Source organism: Plectropomus leopardus, chromosome 22 (assembly GCF_026936395.1).
Source record: "Plectropomus leopardus strain MGB_pleo_1.0 chromosome 22, ASM2693639v1, whole genome shotgun sequence".
Lineage (NCBI taxonomy): Eukaryota > Metazoa > Chordata > Actinopteri > Perciformes > Serranidae > Plectropomus > Plectropomus leopardus.
Genome location: NC_142197.1, coordinates 7,703,172 through 7,723,044, shown reverse-complemented (window position 1 = coordinate 7,723,044; position 19,873 = coordinate 7,703,172). Strand labels below are relative to the sequence as shown.

The 19,873-nt window shown below is 40.9% G+C and overlaps 1 protein-coding gene across 10 annotated transcripts in view; it reads right to left on the bottom strand.

Annotated features, from left to right (window-relative positions):
- Positions 1-19,873, bottom strand: part of magi2a (membrane associated guanylate kinase, WW and PDZ domain containing 2a) — a 255,042-nt gene that overhangs the window by 101,354 nt on the left and 133,815 nt on the right. Inside the window, exon 1 of one of the 10 annotated variants that reach the window (XM_088073043.1) lies at positions 5,149-5,643. The exons of the other annotated variants lie outside the window; for them this stretch is intronic. Within the exon in view, the coding sequence (XP_087929169.1) occupies positions 5,149-5,185 (37 nt within the window). The 5' untranslated portion in view covers positions 5,186-5,643. Of the gene's footprint in view, positions 1-5,148; positions 5,644-19,873 lie in introns of those variants that run through there. 10 annotated transcript variants of the gene reach the window in all.

Below are 19,873 nucleotides of genomic sequence, written 5' to 3'. Positions count from 1 at the left end.
GACGCCCCAGAATCGGGCTGAATAAACTTGCCCAGTTCCCAGTAGGGATGCAAAATATTAGATTTTTTGTTGATATTCAGTATACTGACATACAGCAACTCATTTAGCCGATATATACCCCTAATTATAGTGATAATCAAGTCTCTTCTGCAGTGGCATTAACAATGGCCCACCAGCAGATTGAGACATGAGATAAAATGTTATTAAGTGTTTAATATTCATTTATTGTGCAAAATAAGAAAAAAAACCTTCAATTCAGGATTGATGTTTTGTACATGTTTGCTTTGTCAATAAAAAAAAAATTGGTTTGTGATATCAGCAGATTGGCCGATTCCAATCGTCCATTTTAAACCTAATATCTGCCGATACCAATAACGTGCCAATAATATCATGCATCCCTCGTGCCCACGTTGCAATCAATGGGCGGTTATCAAAAATGACCTGGCCCAGCATTAGCCCAAACTTGGCCCACTGGAAGAAATCAATTGGGCCATGTTCGGTTGCCCGACTCAGCTAAGACTCGGGACGAATGACGCTTCAGTTCTGACTGCCAACACTGCCGCACTGAGCAGTTTTAAAAAAATGAACTGGCCCAGCATCGGCTCAAACTCAGCATGCCAGAAAAAAATCGTGTCTAATTCCGACTGCCAACGCTTCCATCACTTGGGATTTTCTACTTCTTTCTACTTCTACTTTTTCTACTTCTACTGATAAGTGTTAGTCGTGTTGGTGGTCTTGCCATCAGCTCCCTGAAAGATTGCTAAAAGACATTAAAAAGACTAAATTCTGACACACTCTTACATCTAAAGACAATATGAGTTTTTAGTTTTTAGATTTTGCAAAGACTGGAAATCTTGAAGGGATACTATCTCTAAGACTACAACTACCAGCTACCTTTTAAGATTACTTACCAACCTGCTTCTGGTGGAAAATATTACACTAAACTCACTTTCGGAAATATGACATATCTACAATGCCTTTTGTATCTCCAAAAACACTTAACTCTAGAAACACAAGATAAAGGGCGTCACCTCTACAGTATTGTCTTGTTCTTGACTATATTTGAGTAAAAAATATATACAATCAGCAAATGTAAGCACGCTAACAGCGTAAACTAAGATGGTACAGGGTTAATATTATACCTGCTAAACAGCAACTGTTTTGGCTGACAAGATTTCTATTGTTATTGCTGGAATTAAGTGAAGCTCAGCAACAGGTGACTGTTTTCCCGAATGCACCAACAATTGGTGGCAGTAAAAGCAAACCTAAATTCATTAAACAACGAGAGAGCCAAATATATTTTACTGTTATTGCTGTAGCTTTGGGTGGACATTAACGTTGAGCAGCTTGTTGGCATCGCTAAATTATTGCCTCGCCTCTGGTTTAAATACAAACACAGAGTAAAATACAGGCATTGTAAAACATTCACTGAGTGTTTTTACTCAGTTTACTGTAGTATATATATATATATATATATATATATATGTATCTGAATATTGCCGAGTTATTTTCTGTGTTGTATGATGAAATATGTAGTCAGTGAGGAGTCAGACTTTAAAACAGAACAAGGCTGTATTCATGCTAAAGTCTCTCCTCTCTGTTGTTTAACTCTTCGAACTTGTGTGTGTAAATTTCTGCTCTACGCTTTGAAATGCACAAAGTCACAGAAATTTCATCCAGCTATTGACTCACAGTCTCTCCTGCACAATCTCAGCTTTGTCACAGCTCTAAAAGTCATCTCATTAGATTTACGCCTGACGTTTAAGGAAAAGCAAGGCCCAAATCATTGAGGGAGCATGTTTTAGTATTCTGGAGCAGCTTTTTGTAATGATTTTCAATGGGAGTGAAGCTATTTTGCATTGCTGGCTGTCGTGTGTTTTTGCAGGAGAGCCCTGAACCCCTGGAGTTGAAAAAACTTCAACTGAGAGTGAAAAAAGGGCGCCGAATGGCGTGATTCGGCGGCAAAAAGCACCCTGTCTAGTCAGGGCAGACTTAAACAAACAATGGCAGTGTGATGCGCTTTGTTTTGGTAAATTTGATTTATTACAGTTTGTTTCATTTGCTGCTGCTGATAACGTGAAAAAAACTATCAATGTCAAGTGCATTTGACCTGGTTGTGGTTTGTGTGTCATAAAAGCATTGCAACAAGGGTAAACTGTAGTCAGGGGCAACAGACAGGATCAGCTAGCCTTTAGCGTCCAGCAGTGTACTGTTATTACAGCCCAATGTTGTGGACAATTGCCTCAGGCCGGATGTATAAAGCAGGTCCTGCCCTTTTACGCCCTAACCCCTCTGTTTTGACTGGCCACGACAGTGTCAGCACGGCCTATTGTAACCACCCTAATCTCGCCATTAGCCAATTAGGAAGTGACGGGCAGCTGTAATGCCCCTGCATTAGAGGGATGGATTAGTTTGCCATTCAGCGCCTGCCTGCCGCCTGCGGGCAAATGGACCGACGAAGGACAGTGAACCGCAGCAGCGCGCCACCAAAAGCTGCTTTCGCTGCACTTTGCCTTCACAGACAGCAAGTGTGGCGATGTGCTTATTCACTGTTTTCACCGATGATGCAGAGCAGGGTCTTAATCAACTGTGATTACATATCATTTAAGCGGTAATAAAGTCTATTGAGCAGGAAGTGCAGAGGAGGTTGCTGTTCTCACTGAGCTGGTGATGAAAGTTAATATCGCTGCTTTGCAGTTTAATCATATTGACTGGTTTCGCTTCTTCGGCAAAGTGCGGATGCAAAAAAACCTAACTTCTTTAGGTTTTTGACCGGAGATCAGGCGTTTTCTCTCTTCTGCTCCACATAATGAGATTTCAGGTTCATTCAAGTTCAAGCGAGTTCAGTGAGAATGACTCCTGTGTTGCTCGCTTGCTTATTGACAGCCAGTAATGTGGGATAGATTGGAGAAAGCCAGGCAGTGAAGCACGCTCCCCCTGCCTTTTGGCCCTCTGCCGCCCTCCTCTGAATTCCATTAATAGTTCTGCCCTCCAGGAGGTGCTGGGTGGACCGCCTGTAACACAGCCAGTGATATTGATGACTGCATACTCCCCCAAGGAGACAGGAAAGGAAAGGGAGAGTGGAGATGGCGGATAAAGAGATACAGAAGTAGTAAAAATGGGGATGTATAGAATGAATTATCATGGAGGCCAGTATTTTTAACGCTAAAGGTATTAATCTCTGTTCACACTCACTACAAAACACATAATTGCAGATCACGTATACAACACTGACTGTAATATAACCCCTCTGGAAGCAGCTATATCACCATTTAAATCTGAGATTTTTATACCGCGACACTCTCAAAGTGTTCCATAAATAATTTATTTTAAAGGGCACTCAAGAGGCAAACTAGCCGAAATAAAGTGGAGAAACTGCATAAGAACTACTTACATCTTCCCTCAGACTTAACATATCTTTTTTATTTGTATTTCCTCTGAGCAAATAATCTCTTGGGGATTTGTTCTCTGCAAAACATTTTGCATGATATTCCCTCTGCAGCTGTTTCTCGTTGCTTGTCAACTCAAAGTCGCCAAAACGTGAAAAATTCTGTAATAAGATTCTCTGTTCGACCAAAAACTCTCATTGGGCCCAAAAGAGCGTTACCTCCTTGAATCCTATTGTAAATAAGGAACAGTCATGCATAGATACTATTGCAAAGATGCTAATGGATATAAAAAGTCACAGTGACACTGTTACTGCGAGCTCGTGTAAGAAGATCAAGGAGCGCTGCTTCAAGTCTAATTTATTCAAACACACATGTCAGAGTGAAGCCGGAGCAGAAGCCTCAAATCCTGCCAAACGACATTAAGTGAGGACAGGTGGCAGCATCTGATAATGTAAAACAGCCTGTCACTATGTGATAAGACTTCCCTGTCATCTGTTAATGCAGGTAAATGATGTATTCAGATGATCCGTTTCCACATCATATGATATTTTCAGCAGTTCTGACATCAGAGTTTAATAAGTTGTATGAATAAATAAAGTAAAAAAGTCATTTGCGTTTCTGAATTATTAGTCACTGTGTAATATATTATAAATTATCATTGGTATTATTAAAATGTGTTAGTTTACTATTCTATAATAATACTTGTAAACAAAAAGAAATTTGTGTTCCCTACAAAAAAAATGCATTGCGACAAAAATGTTCAATGCATTTCGTAATGATGGTCTCCGCAACATTTGCAGTGCCAAATGCAAGGCTGGCCACGTTTAATCTAGACAAACATCTGGTCAAACACAAAATATGTCTCAAAAGAAAAGAGTGTGACTAAGTTCCCTGCAGCAGCCGCGGCTAATAATAGCACACCTGCAGCTAGCAGCGCAGATGCTGAACCCTCAGTGGATATTAAAACTTTAAATAAGGCATCGACAACGTCACCGACATCTTCGGGTGATTCCCAAATTACTTACAAACATGCTATTTAGCATGCTAAAATAGTATGGAAGATTTTCTTCTTTTTGTTATCACATTTTTCAAACTGATACATCACACAGCTCACACAGTAGACTGTAGATAGACAGCAGCTGAAGGAGCAGCAGTGACGACACCAGCACCTTTCTGAAAAGTTAAAAGCTTTTCAAGTAAAAGTGCTCAGAGCTTCTGCACAAAAAAGTTGTGCGCATACACTCTGCCCTCACTGGGAACAACTGAAACAAGATGCCGTTGCTCAGAAGACAAAAAAAACATTATGCAGACACACGCCGTGAGTTGATAACAAACTAATGTCAGTGAGTTAGTCGCAGCTGCACTCCAGATGCCAACAAATGCAGATAATAAGACAGGAGCATGAAAAACATCCTCCATATCCTCTAAATAATGGCCAGTAATGACACTTTCATCTTAAACTCTTGCTGCCGAGTGAATACAAACTCCCCAGCTCAGTGCAGATGTGACTCCAGAGCCTGTGCACAGCAGTCAAACACTCAACAGAGTGATGAACTACTGCAGAGTCCATGACAGCGGCAGACCGGCTTGTCATCCCAAAGAGCTTTCTGTATTGATTAAGCGCTGAATCAAACACATTTGGGACAAAACGTGGCGGTGAATCCCAAAACTTGGCGGCAACAAGTGAGCCTGACATTCAGGCCTATCCCACACGTGTGACACAGCCAGGATAAATATACACAGTGTAAAAACAACCTACCCCTACACAGGGATGTCATCATCGTATCTGTTATCATTGAGAATCGAATCCTCGTTTCTGTGTCTCTCCCCTGGGATTCCTTCCTTTCATCGCATCTCAAGCTCCCTCTGTTTCTCCTCCAGCTCGCCACTAAAAGAGATCGCCTTTGGTCTTGTGCCGCATCCCAACTTCCATTGAAATCAAAGCCATGTTTGCAAAGGAGGAAGGAGAAAGTTGAAATGAAGGAAAAGAATAAAAAAGGCAAGCAGCGTAATAATTCAGAGCCGTGGAGGAGATTCTTGACAGGCAGCAGCTGAACGAGACGAACTTTAATCTGGAGAGATCCCCCCGAAAATATCAGAGACAACACAAGAAGGCCGTTTCATTTTCTCAGCAGCTACTCCAATTTTTGAAATCCGGGGAGGACCGCGGCACACATCCACACACACAGCGAGCAGGTACAAAGAGAGGAGGAGAAGAGGAGGGAAGAGAGATATACAGAGATTAAAGGAAAGCTGATGTCATCCGTTTGTGGCCCTGGGGTGAAAGTGTGTGCAGTGATCGGCGATGTGAACGTGCTGCTTTGTCAGCCTAATCCCCCCCGGCCACGGCCACGGCAGCGCGGCCACATTACCACCCAATGACACAATCTGTTTGTCAGGACAGCCCGCGCCGCTTTTATTCATTTATAACGTCACGACTGCTTAGCCCCGAAGCCTCGTTCAGCCCGTCCCACCAGAACAACAACCTAACATGTATCCCATCGACCCCCCCGTTCAACTATGCTCTCGATCCGACGCAGCCGACCCTCCCCGGTCCTCTGGTGTCAACAGCTGCAACCAACGAGAGCCAATTTGTTTCCAGTATCCTCCTAGGATCAAGCCTGGGATTTGAACCGGCAGCCCCGCGGGTCAGAGAGGCTGGAATAATCATCACGCTCCGCATGGTGGTAATCATCTCACACTGAGACCTCTTGGCCCTTTAATACCAGAAGCTAAGCTATCTCATACTGCCATCACCTCTCTGGCCCTCTGTGTGTGTGTGTGTGTGTGTGTGTGTGTGTGTGTGTGTGTGTGTGTGTGTGTGTGTGTGTGTGTGTGTGTGTGTGTGTGTGAAGCTCTTTGAAAGCCTTACCTCCACTGTTAGAGCCACAGGAGATTACACCAGCATGGAATATGCTATTATTCCTGTGTTGTCTAATATGAACCCCAGGATGCCTTTGCCTTTATTCACAGGCTTGTGGCATTTTTATGGGAATTTTGTTTCACCTTAAAGGGGCAGTTCACCAAAAAAAACCAAAACAAAACCAAAAACACATATTTTTCCTTTAACCTATACTGCTATTATTGTAGTGCTGATATGGGATGTCAGCATGGTACAGCAACCTCACTGTACATCTGAAAACTTGCTCATCTAGGTGACGGAAAAGAATGAATACCAGCCCCTGTGGTCGATGTATGAGCAGTCTGTTCTTTGGCAAGCTCAGACTATTATGACCGACCCATCACATCCTCCACCCTATCCTCCACGCACAATACCAGCTCTCGCCCTCTGGAAAATGATACAGAGTTCCCCACTGCAAACATTTCCATGATGTTTTAATAACAGGGTGTGCAATATGTGTTCTGTGCAATATTCTGCATGTGCAGTTTGGATTATGTGCAATTTATTGGTGTGATTTGGGACAGCTATTGCTGTTTTGATCCTATGTGGTTTGTTTTATTTGAACTGTGAAGGCATTTATGGGTGAAGCATCTGAGTCCAGGACAAATGTATTTTGACGTGACGTGACGTGACGTGACGTGACGTGACGTGACGTGACGTGACGTGACGTGACGTGACGTGACGTGACGTGACGTGACGTTGACGTGATGTGACGTTGACGTGAGTCTAGGTTGTGTGGTGTGAGTGTTGGATATATCAGCTGTAGAGATGTCTGCCTTCTCTACAATATAATAGAACTATAATATAATAGAAGTAAATGGCACTCAGCTTGTGGTGCTTAAAGCACAAAAAAATCTAACTGAAAAACTCAACAGCAATGTCTCTTTCCAGAAATCATGACTCTGTTACTCAAGATAATGCACAGACCTTGCTGTGAGCAGTTTCATGATATAACTATTTTCTTTCTACCAAAATACCAACATGTTCTCATCCCAGGCTTGTCACATGTCGTTGCTTTACAGTGGACGTCCGTGTCTATTTATTATATTTTAGGTATCCTTCTGTGTCTGCTGTTTACGTTCTAGTATGACGCTACCGTGATGTCAACAAATGCACATGGTGAGATGACTCAGCATGTGGTTATGTTTAGGCAACACATGCATATGGAAAGCAACACTGGGATGTCAACGAACACACATGCTGGCATGGATGGTTAGGATTAGGGGAAGGGGACACATGGTTAGGTGTCAAATTCAGACAGGAAGCAAAGTCCTATTTTATGAGAATGGGCTGGCCCACAACAAGGTAATTAATAATTAAAACTGGATGTGAAATAGGTCCCCAACACAGCATGCTACACATTACAACACACTACGTTATAATCAAAATAACTCCAAACCACTTCCCTCCCGCTGGCCCTATTGGATTTTCTCTCGTTTTACTGCAGTAGTTGTCGGCAGCATTACAAACTGCTGCCAGCAGGTGCGTTTTATATCCCCCTGGAGATGCCTCTGTTCATCTGTGTCTGATGCCAACGTGCAATGACAAAGCAGCGACATTTGATGAGTTGGATTGTCATCCATTGCGTCATCAGCTGCTGCAACCAGGTGGGTATAATTCCTCAGTGACAGCTGCCTACGTGTGTGTCGGTATTTGACCCTGAAATCACTGACAAAGCAGCGCTATGTGACGAGTTCAGAGTGAGGAAGGGCTGCATATAGAGCCTGTCATTTAGATTAAGAAATGAACAGTTACGAAGCAAGATCCGTAGTTATTCAGGTTTTTGGAACCGTTTCATGAACCTTTATCCTCAATGGACATCAGAGAAAGAGAAAATCCATGGTAGGTTTGTACATATAAATCAGAGTGGGAGCTGTGAGTTAAAAGGCCGTATTTCTTCCTCACACTCGGGTCTGTCGCAACAAGCCTCCCCTGCACTGCAATTAAACTGACAGTGAGGAGAATGACCTCAGCCGGCGAAAGGATTTTCGCCGGGACCTTCCTTCCTAACTAGAAGTGCTGTTTGTAAACTGTCATGACGCATTGTGACTTGTAAAAGCTCTAATGACGGCATTTGATATAAATGAATGAATAAAAACCTCGTGGCTTTATGAGAAGCAAAGTTGACACCTGAAAGAACAAGCATTGATTTTGTTGTCAGTGTTGCATTCAGGGCATCAGGAGTTTCTCATGCCATTAAAATTCACTCTAAAGTTGTCCAAAGGATTTTTTTTTTAAAGTATTCGAGCCAATACAAAGCCATGAATAATGAATAGTAATTTTTTTTAAAACGGCTGCAAATTATTCATGAATTCTATCCTCCTTTCTGTTACTTGCTCAAGGCTAAAAAGAAAAAGTGTTCCTGGAAGGTTCCAGAGTAACGGGCTACGCTCCGAGTAAACAATGGTTTGCGGAAAATGTTTCCATAAATAATAATGAAGGTTGCGTTCAGATAGGCTCCTCTGAAGGTGGGCTGAAGGATGGAGAGGAGTGAGGAGGTGCCAGGTGGTGGTTAGTTTAACAAGAGAAGAGGCGGTTTGTCAGGAGTGGAAGTTTTCTTTACTACGTGTCTACAAGAATTACTGAGGAGTACACTGTGTTTTCTTTGAATGAAATAAGTCAGTTACTTACGAGGGCTTCGAACAGATACAGCCTTTATTTTACTCAGAGGATTGAGAGGGAAACATATATTTGATCGAACTAAACTTAACTGCTGGAAAACTAATTATCAGCGATGGATTCAAATGACTCCTACAAACCATATAATCGGAAAAACACTCACACCGAGGCTAAACTGTTATCTAACTGTCGCTGACGGTTTAAACTGAACTGATTATTTTTGTCGGTTACAAACTCTGTTTCATGCCATAGCATCATGTGACCTATAAAAGCACAAAAAGTGCTTCCATTGCAGTTTGGTGAAATATGGCTTTTGTGAATGGCCTGAAATATGGCCTCATGCAAGCGTACAAACTTTTTTTTGCAATAAATGGGAGTTTTTTTCTAAATTGATGTGTTTCCATTAGAGGTATTTTATATTCACAGTTTCAATTTGTGCAGTTTGAGAGTTAATGGGAACCCGCCTAGTGTGAACGTAGCTGAACTTAGCAACAATTTCTACATACACAAACATTAATGTTCCCCTCAGTGGGGTTTGGTGTTTTGCTCAAGGGCATCATGGTAGCACCTAAACAAGGGAACTGGAACCCCTTCAACTACCACTGCACACTTTGTACACACCCTGTAGTTTATTTCAGGCCATTAAATGGCCGTTATCAGTTGTTATCAGCCTCACAGATGTGGGTTAGTAGGTTCAGAAGCCTGTTATCAGTCTATTCAATACCCATCAGCAGTTTGTTGGCTTCCACTTTCCTTCGGTTTTGGTGCCTAAATGACTCAAACCTCATCCTCCTGGGTGAAAGAGCTCGACCTATCCACCACTTCATGAAAGCAGCTTTTTGGCAGAACATTGCATTTCATCGTCTGATAAGGGACTATAAGTAGGTGAAGCTGCTCCCTAATAACCCAGACACTTATCACCACTGATAATGACCCTTTAATGGCCTGATAACAGCCAAACCAGGTCCCCAGAGATCGAGCCACGGCTGCCCCTAACATGATGTTGGTAGCCCTGGTTGACTGTTTTAGCAACATGTTCCCAGATCTTACTTTGATGAGTATAATGTTATTCTAATTGGTACATATGATTGCCAAAATATAAAAATGAGGCCAGCATTAGACAAACTAAAATTACATTTTTATCTCTCTCTCTCTCTCTCGCATCATGTTTGTGTTACTTCAAAAGCTGTAATTGTTTGATGGCCGAGAACCCGGGTTGGATCACCATCAAAAGCAGCATTTTTTTTTCCCTTGTCAAACATGACTTCCTCTGCAGCAACAGCTCACTGACTCCAAAATAAATGAACTTTTTAGAAAATCAAACAGCAGGGCACGCAATCACAAACCCCAGCCCTGTTCCCCTCCCCTCTCACTCTCGAGCTGTCACTCTTTTATATTCCCTCTTTGATACAAGTATCCATTAATTCAGGATCCAATTACTTGGATCGCTCCAAGGCTCCTCCCACTCCCCAATCCATCTCGGACTGATCAGCCAATGGACGACTCTCTCCGAGCGACAGATCAAATTCCGCCTCCACAAATAATCCCTCACCAGAAAGCTGCTGCCAGCGCCGCACAAACTTTAATTGGATCCTTTTAATAGTGCTCACTATGGCCACTTTCAGCCATGTAATTAGGTTTCCCTTCCTATAGAGTTTAATGGTTGTGGGGTGAGTGAGTCGAGCACGGGGGGAGAAAAAGAGAGGCAGGGAGAGAGTGAGAGGGTAAAAAAGGCCAGACTTTCAGTTTTACACTAGGCTTAATCCAATTTCACCCACAGAGAAATCATCGCATGCCGTATATACTTTTTCAATGGGGTTTTTATGGGCCACCATAAAAACCATAGACTAGTGTTGAATATCCAGCCTCATTGATTTTTTGGCTGTGAGAGAAGTGGCCCTCCCGCGCTCACAGTCTCTCCTTTTTTTTTTGGGCCTACACCTGTTCCAACCGGCTCCCCTAGCTAATGCGAAGCTCCACATGGGGGGAAAAACCGATTCCCTGAACGCCGCCACCAAAACTCCCCGCACAGAATGTAAATGACGGGATTTCTGGAATGATTAATTTCCTCCACTTGTGAGGCGATTAGGGGGAGTCAATCAAATGAATAATATATGTATAAGAACTCTATCAAAAGGCAGTGGCACAGACACATGGATGAATGGATGATGGGAGAACAGTAAGCAGCTTAATGACAATAAATACAAAGAGACACACCCCTGAGGGAGAGAGGGAGACGACTGGCGGAGAGGAGAGAGTGAGTGAGGAGAGAGGTGTAATGGCACTACAGTAGATGGATGGGTCACTCACCCGTCCAGGTGAGAAAGGACATTCTGTAATTCTAGGTGACGGCTCTGACAGTTCATACCTCAGCGGCAAGAAAAAAAAGTGTTTGTTTACACCTGAAAGTTGATTTCGAACTGTGCTCATCATGAAGACTGATCATCCCGCCCTTAAAAATGGCCGGCGCTAAAAACAACAGCAGGGCAGTCCATCACCACCCACATGGCCAAATGATTAGACAGCACATTTCCATAAACTTCTCTGTCATTAATTCACATTTCTGACTTGTAAATACAGTTCACATAAACAGCAAAATCATATCTGGCTCTAGGAAACCTCCAAAACATATGTGACGTGGACCATCCAATCTAAACAACACACAAGTGCCTGAAGACACATTAGCCATGTCCATGTTTCAAGGGAAATAAACATATCTAGTCAATATAGAGCCATATTAACCATGCACATTATTCTTTAACCTCAACATACAACAGGTAATTTGAGGGGGGATGCCGACCCCCTTCTTAAGAAAATGACCACAGTATGTCCCTTCGGGTAGCCTGCCATCCCTCTCCATCACTCCTTAGGTCACTACTTTGAAGACAAATGCCAAATATCTCTCAATCCGGCTTCTCAATGTGAAGATCTACGGCTTATGTGACACTTAAATACAATAACTCAAATGTAGAGCATTGGCTGGACGAAAAAAATAGGCTATTTCATGACATCATTGGACTTTAGGAAACTATTATTACTATTTATAACAGTTTTCTGACATTACTGACAAAATATTTACTGACTATTTTAGACAATATAATGAAAACAACAGAAAGTTGCAGCCGTACGCAGCTCCAGAACACCAGAAACATTTGAAAGCAGCAGTAGCAGCTTATAACTGAGGAAAGAGAGTCTGTGTGGTGACTCCAGCAGAACATATGTGTCTCTCTGGGAAACAGACCAGAGATTTCTCATATCACCTGTGTCGGGAATGCCAAGTGGCATCTGTAAAAGAGAGGAAGCGTGAAATAAGGAAGAACAGGAGAGAAGAAGAAAAATGGCAGCAAGAAAAAGGGATTGTCTTTTTACATGACACAGTTTTTTTTTCATTGATACGAAGCATTCACCCCACTGCCACAACACTGAAAAGCATTATAAGGTTACAATGTATGCTATAAAGCATACGGCAGCATAAAATCACCAGCACGACCATCTGGCTGCAGCTTAATTAAATACACTTAATCACATTCGAGCATATGCAACACATTCGTATGCAGCGGCGGTGTAGCAGGGAGACGAAAAATAAAAATCCATTTTGATTAAGACAAAAGGACAAATTTTTGAGTGGCACAAAACATCATTACAGCCACAGTGGCGGAGTATTATGAAACGATGGCTCTCAAAGTGATTCATTCATCACTCCTGTTATGTTAACCTTTCTCCGTCTCCCACCTGCTGGAAACCTCACGCATTAATCTGCCTCCTTGTGTTAGCGCTAATGACGGCTGAATGGAGAGCATGAGCCGCACACGTGTCGAGGCCGTGAATCACACACACTTCTGAATCGCACGCACTTCTGAATGGCAGGTGAGCAGAATGAATGTATGTATTATTCATAAAGGTTGCGTGTATGATTGTGTGTGTGTGTGTGTGTGTGTGTGTGTGTGTCTGAGGGAGGAAAGGCTTCCAAAAAATGAATATAATTGTCACGGCACTTAAATACACCTCACTATGCATTGAACGTCCACTCCTCTGATCTGTGAATACAATGTGTTCGATTTATTTGCAAACAGTCAAATCAACTGTGAAAAAGTGAATCATGCTGCAGTGTTTGAGAGGTTGCTATATGCACTTCTCCATACATTTTATCTTTGGAATCCATTGTAACTACAGTCACATATTTTATAACAGCAACATTTTGGATAAACCTAATTCATTTCAGACTGTGGATTTGCTCATGGAGGCAAAGCAAATCTACATGGAGCTCTGGTTTGTGAATTTTTTGACACTGACCAGCTGCAAAGCGTCTTAACTGTGGTGACCTTTGAGGAAAGCGGCTGGTCACAATGACATTTCAAATCAAGTGGTGAGGTCACTTTACTTTTTAAAGATGCTCTTAAAGAGTAACTTAACCCCCAACTTTTGACTTGAGTGCCTCGCTAAGATGCCAGATTTGGTGCCTAAACCAGGGAGGAACTGGAAGGTTGGCACGATACTTTTGTGACAACAGTGACCTGATTTAATCCATAAACACCATATTACCGCAGTGCAGAGCAGCGGCGATTAACTAGCCGGGGAGCATGACTTCATTTTCTACTTAGGACACCCTTTTTCCAAAATATCTGCACAAGCACAAAATGTTTTGCTACTATAATAATGCTGTAATATGAATCTCCCTTAAACTACAGTTAGAATTATATCAGGTTTGTTTTCATAGTGGTGTTATCTCTTCTCTGCGGTATAAAACCATCATTAAAGCTACCTCTAAATCATCAACAAATGATCCCAAATTACCACTTAATTACACAGACATTAGTCTTATCAGCACTGTGTTTGAAATGCATTCGTGGCTCCTAAATCACAAACTTGTTGATTACCTCAAACAGATAGGTGTGAGAAAATGACTAGCACTTTTGCTGATTGAAAAAAAAAAAGAATAAATAAATACTAATAAATATCTTGATAAAAAAATAAAAAATAAAATAAAATTAAAAATGATGAGCCCTAGCCGTATTCATTACATTGAATATCTGTGGGCACATATGTGTGTGTATTAATAGTGCATGACAACGAGGGTTGTGTGTGTCTGCTGGCAGATAACCAGGCAGCGTGCAGCTTAGTGTTCACCTATCTAGCCCGTCCCTGCGTGGAGCCGATGGAAGCTCCTTATCAGGGACCTTCAGAGCCCTGCATCCCTCAACTCAAACCGCCTGCAGAGAAGTGAGGCAAAAATAAATAAAATATGCAGGAGAAGAAGAAAATACCCTCCCAGAAAGTGATATCCTTCCCCTGGAGATGTGGCATCCATTCTTATTTGTTTATGAGTGTGTCTGCCTCGACCGTTAATGTCCTGGACGGGTAGAAATGAAAGACGGTAACGGGGGGAGTTAAAGAGGATGAAGAGGAGGGAAGGAGGGGTGAAATAATCAGTCGTGGTTTTTTGATACAGAAATGAGTGATTACCAGCTGGTGATGGATGATATATGGAAGTCGTGGCACAGAACAACAAAAAGTCAAGTTCTTCTGAAAGTCGAGGAAATGGTGATAAACGTGTGTCGAAGGAAAGTAAAAATCCACGCTGTTTTGAAAGAGGCTCTGAACACAATCAGTGCAGCGATTGAGCGTCAGGAATAAAGATGGGTCAGCCAGGCATTTTCTTCATCGCTCATAATCCCATGGGTGGGTGGTATAGAGCAGAGCATCATGGGACATGTGTTTGCCGAGTCTCCAGAGACCAGGCGACTCATTCCCACCTCAGAGCTGCTCTGATTTGAAGAAGACGCAGAGAAAGAGTGAGGAAAATAACTACGGAAAGGAAAAAAATGCAAAGACAAGGCCAACAAAGAAAGATGATGTTGATCAGTGAACAGGCAAAAAAGAGTTATTAGACCTCATGATTTCTCTGGAGTCGGCGCTCTGAATGTTGCTGACATGACCGGACAGAGGCTCACAAAGAGATGACGCAACAAAATATGTTCTGTTCGTCACATTAAAGTTGTAAATGCTTGTATGCTTACTATCGTGTATGTAGCATTGTATATTGTATTGTATATCTATTTTAACTTATTTTAGGTTTGCTTAATGATTGTTTTTTATGTCTTTGGTCATGTGTATAATGTATATACAATATTATATATGTATATTAATAAAAGCACACACACAAACATATATATATATATATATATTTCATTTTCAAAACTACTTTACATTTAGTGTCATCAGTTTGTTAAAAGAAAAGATGAAGGAAACAATGGTAAACATGTCTGCGTCTTGTTGCAGGCATCAAATTATCGCCATTTTTTTTAAAAAAAGCTACAGGGAAAATGTCTCGAGAAAAAAAGAAAAAAGCGAAGGAAAAAATATCATGACTACGTGTTTAACACTATGTTACAAAATCCTGAGAATTTTTTAAAGCACTTTTCTGGGTAATTTCCTTTTTTTGTTTTTAAACCAATTTTCAGGTGATTTTCTTTTTTTCTTTATTTGCTCATTGCCTTCTCCCATGTTTTTGAAGGAAATCAAGCCAATTTACACAGGTTTCAAAGGGTTAAACGTCTACGACATGACGCTGAGTGAGAATGAACACGGCGACATCACTTCTGTTTCATCTCTTCTACAGATGCCAAAGCGTCTTCCACCCTGACAAATGTTTGGTGATGGCTGAGGGGAAGTGATGGAGAACTGGGGGAAGGGCATGAATATACTGCCTCCTGCACACCTGGCCTGATTATCCAGAGAATATAAACCAGGTCAGCAGGATCTGACAGCACATCGTGATGGGTGGGTTTCTGTTTGAGTGACAGATGGGAATGGCAATAAAAAAATCTGATGGATAGGTGGGAAAAAAAGCTCAACAGTCATCCCCAGAGACGACGCAGGCTGACAGGCTCAGAGAAACTAGTTAAACTCAAAGCTCGGAGATGACGTTATAAAATAATTTAATAAAAGCTAATAGACTGCATGCGTCAACATCCCTGAGAGATGTTGAAGAGCTCTTCAGTGTTCGCTTTTAGAAATATTCACGACTGGCTTGACAAGAATAACATCCCTGTCGTACAAATGAGCGTTGCGTCTGTCAGCAGCAAATGTACATGCTAATTGTATTTTCTTGACCAAACTAAAACTTATATTCGTAACTGTGCTTGTTCCTTATTTTTAAAGGTATTTACCTAAAGTCAACTTGTTTAAGTGATTTCTAAAGAATTTCAGTTGTGGCTGACTTAATTTTCCTAATCGTTGATTACATTACATTACATTATTTTACTGTTCTATTTCACTTACTTGTTATAACTATTTCATCTAATGGTGTTATTTTGTGCATGTTAGTATTCTCAGATATGTATATATTTAAGTATGCATACTTTTATGAATGTCTCCATGTGTATATGTAGGTGTATATATATGCTTATGTTTCAGAAATATTGCTTTTGGTTTTTGGACTTCAATGTGTTCTATTATTAATGTCAACTTGTTACCATGGCAACCAAACGTGTCATATGATAACCCAAGTGGTAGCCTTCAGAGCTGAGAAACGAAGCCAATGCAGAAGTGACAACCAACACCAGAACATTAACAAAAGCACGTGTTTCATTTTAGGCAGCAAAGGCCCAGATGGTTAGGTTTAGGCAAAAAGGGCACTGGACTGGACACCGGACTCCTGCATGAAAGTCCCGGGTTTGTTAGACCTATCCACCACCCCTGCTGCCCTATAAGCACCGATGCGCTTCTAACATTACTTCATTATTGGCAGCGTTTCAACCTGACAACGTCCTGTGGCATAACACGTGGACGCCACAGGTTCCATACGGCCGCGCTCTCAAAAGACAGCAGCATATCGCGCAGACTCAAAATGAGGCTTTTGGTGTTGGATCTCATGCCGAAATCACTGCAAAAGCGGTGATATCTGATGACTTTGAAATGAGAACAAGCTGATTATTTACACAGTCTTCGAAATAAAAAACTGGTGAGTCACAGCTTGACCCAGAGTCCCTGTACACCAGACAGTTACACACATTGTAAATAACCAGTCCTCCTCTGCACGGTGCATTTCAGCTTCTTCCTTCTGCACGAAGGTTTATAGTGACAAGGTCTTGAACAAAATGGTATAAAAACAGCTTTTTTTCCAGAAGCTATCACTCAGACGAACAGGTCGAAGCAACATTGTACAAATGCTAGGGAGGCAACGCTTATTTATTTATTGTTGTTCTTTAGTGATTATTGGAGCCTTGATATCATTTTTCATGTACTTTTAACATATCTGTTTATCATCTGTGTTGTTTTGTTTTGCATGTATGGATTCCTCGTTTGTTTACTGCAAAACAAATCTTTCTACAGGTACAAATTAGCTAACCTGAACCTGAGGACGGGAAACGGTGAACAGTGAGGCTGAAATCAATGAGATGAAGTTACAAACGTCACTTGTTTACATTCTACATCATCATAATTTGGTAAACTCTGCCACTGACAATGAAATTTACTTTCTAGATTGGTAATTACTGAGAGTGAATACATTTAACCCTTTGAAAGCTGGAGAGACATCAGATGCCTTTCATAAGTATTGAATCATTGAATCATGAGGATTCAAAAACTTGGTCAGAAATGAGCCACAAATTGTAAGAACTTAGTAGAGTTACAGTTAAATGTAATTTGAGAAAGCCAGGAAACAAGTCTCAGGGAAAAAGAAAAAAAGCTAGGGAATACTATATTTATAACGATCATAATTATGCATTTAAAATGATATTACGACATTATTGTAAGTTTAAGCATTTTTTTAGGTCATTTTCTGGTTTGATGGTGTTTAGCTTTTTTTCACCCTTTTTTCTTGTTTTTAAAAAAGCTTTTTTTAGTTTCTTTTTCTTTTCACTATTTTTTTTTCTAATTTTTTGGGTCATTTATTTTTTTGTTGCTCGTTGCCTTCGACCAATGTTTTTGAAAAACAGTTTGCGCAGGTTTCAAAGGGTTAAAGGCTATTGCAAAAAAGGCACAATAAGTCCTATTAAAAACCAGGTTGTTATCTATACATGAAATTTTCTGTTACTGTGATCAAGTGAATACCTGTAATTTATACTGTGAAAAAGTTACACTTAGTCCAACAAAATTTCAGACTAGTTAAACATGTTTTCATACTAATAATGGAATTAATAAGATTTTTGCAGAAGGGAAAAATTTAGTTTGAAATTTAATAATTGACCTCAAGCATGTTTCAATAATCAGAGTATAGCAGGAACAACTTATTAAAGTGACTGGCTGGTTATTTCTTCCCATGAATTTAAAAAATGTGCAAAACAATGAAAATGAGGGGGCAAATAAACTAAAGGGAGGAAAAAATGCGCACTCAAATTAATGAAAACATGTTCATGAGGTCTTTTTCGTGCTCACGCTGAAAGCATCTCCTGCCCTTGATGTTCTTAGTTTTGGCCTTGATGTTCTTTGTGTTGTTCCTCCCTGTGGCGACTCCTAGTCTCCGTGCACCACTGATCTCTTTCCAACACAAAAAGTCCGACAAAAGGCAGGAATAACAGCAGAGACTAATTAGGACAAATTCTGGGAAATACATGGGGAGATGAAAGAAAGGAGGAAACAAGAGAGAGCTGCAGAAAGGCTGAAGTGGGCATTTAATTTGATCCGATTCAGTTCAAGTTAATTGTCACTGTACCTTCCACAAGTGCACAGGGAATCTGGAAGTTTGCCTTTGCATTACTGCACATTCACCGATAAAACAGAGCTAAAATAAAACAACTACAAACTGAGCATTAGCAGCAGCATCAGTAGAGTTTACTGATATTAAGTACATTTTACTGCAGTAGACTGACAGTATTTGGGTGATGATTAGTATGGATTACAAAGAAGAAGCTTAACTGCCAGTGCTTAAACTTGATGTCCTCATTTACACTTCCTCATTTCATAAACACATATCAGGCTGTAGCCAACAATTATTTTTATTTCGTGCAAAGAGTCAGGTTTTTTTTAAATTAAGGATTTAGTCTAAGAAATGTCTTGAAAATAATAACAACCCTCCCCAAGGTAACATATTCTGACCAACAGTTGCACCATATTAAAAAAAAAAAAAGAAAAAAAAGTCAGAAATGACAAATCACACATTTTCTTCCAATTAAAGTTTTTTTCCTACAAGCCAGCTATTTAAAAGCTTCCTCCTTACAATTAAACCTCCACTCTGTCTTACAACAGCATATACGTTTTGATAGAAACTGAACGCATCAGCTGAATGTTCACCGACGACATATGTCATCTTTTTTCTCTACAGTATCTTTACAATAGAGAATGCTGCAATCTCGTCCGGTACGTCCTCTGTTGTGTCTTTTACCAAACTGCACTCAGTCCAGAAATAGTTTATAATGTCTAGGTTTGTGAGTGGAGGTAGTGAATTAAGGTCTGTAATCCAGGCCTTGGATCTATGTTGTTTATTGAGATTTGTTTGTCCTAATACCGTTGCTTAAACACCAGGAAACAATCCTCCCAAGATGATGCCTCGTTCAAGAAGTTCAACACTGTTACGTCAACTTCACATTCTTTATACAATAATAAAATATCCACTCGTAGCAACCAAAGCATACATTTTAAATGGTTATGCAAGTACGGTTGTAGTCAACCAAAGAAAATCTTATATGACTGAAATTCTCCTGACTTTTCACGCCAGGGAATAACAGTGAAAAACATCTGTACATTATCTGTGGATTAACTGCATGAATGCCCTCCACCTGGTTGCATTGTGGGTCTACCAAAGTATTTTTTTTTGCCTGAGGTCAGTGTTGCAATGGCACTTGGGAGCAATGTTTATATACACTAATGCTACAGACAGCTGCAATCTGACAAAGCGCTAAGCATGTATTCTGCGCTGAACACTGGCCTGACTTCAACATAGCACTAAAATCCTGAGTGCTGCTGAAGTCTCGTCAAACCGGTGTCTGCATTTCAAAGACTAACCTCGAGGTAAATCAAACAA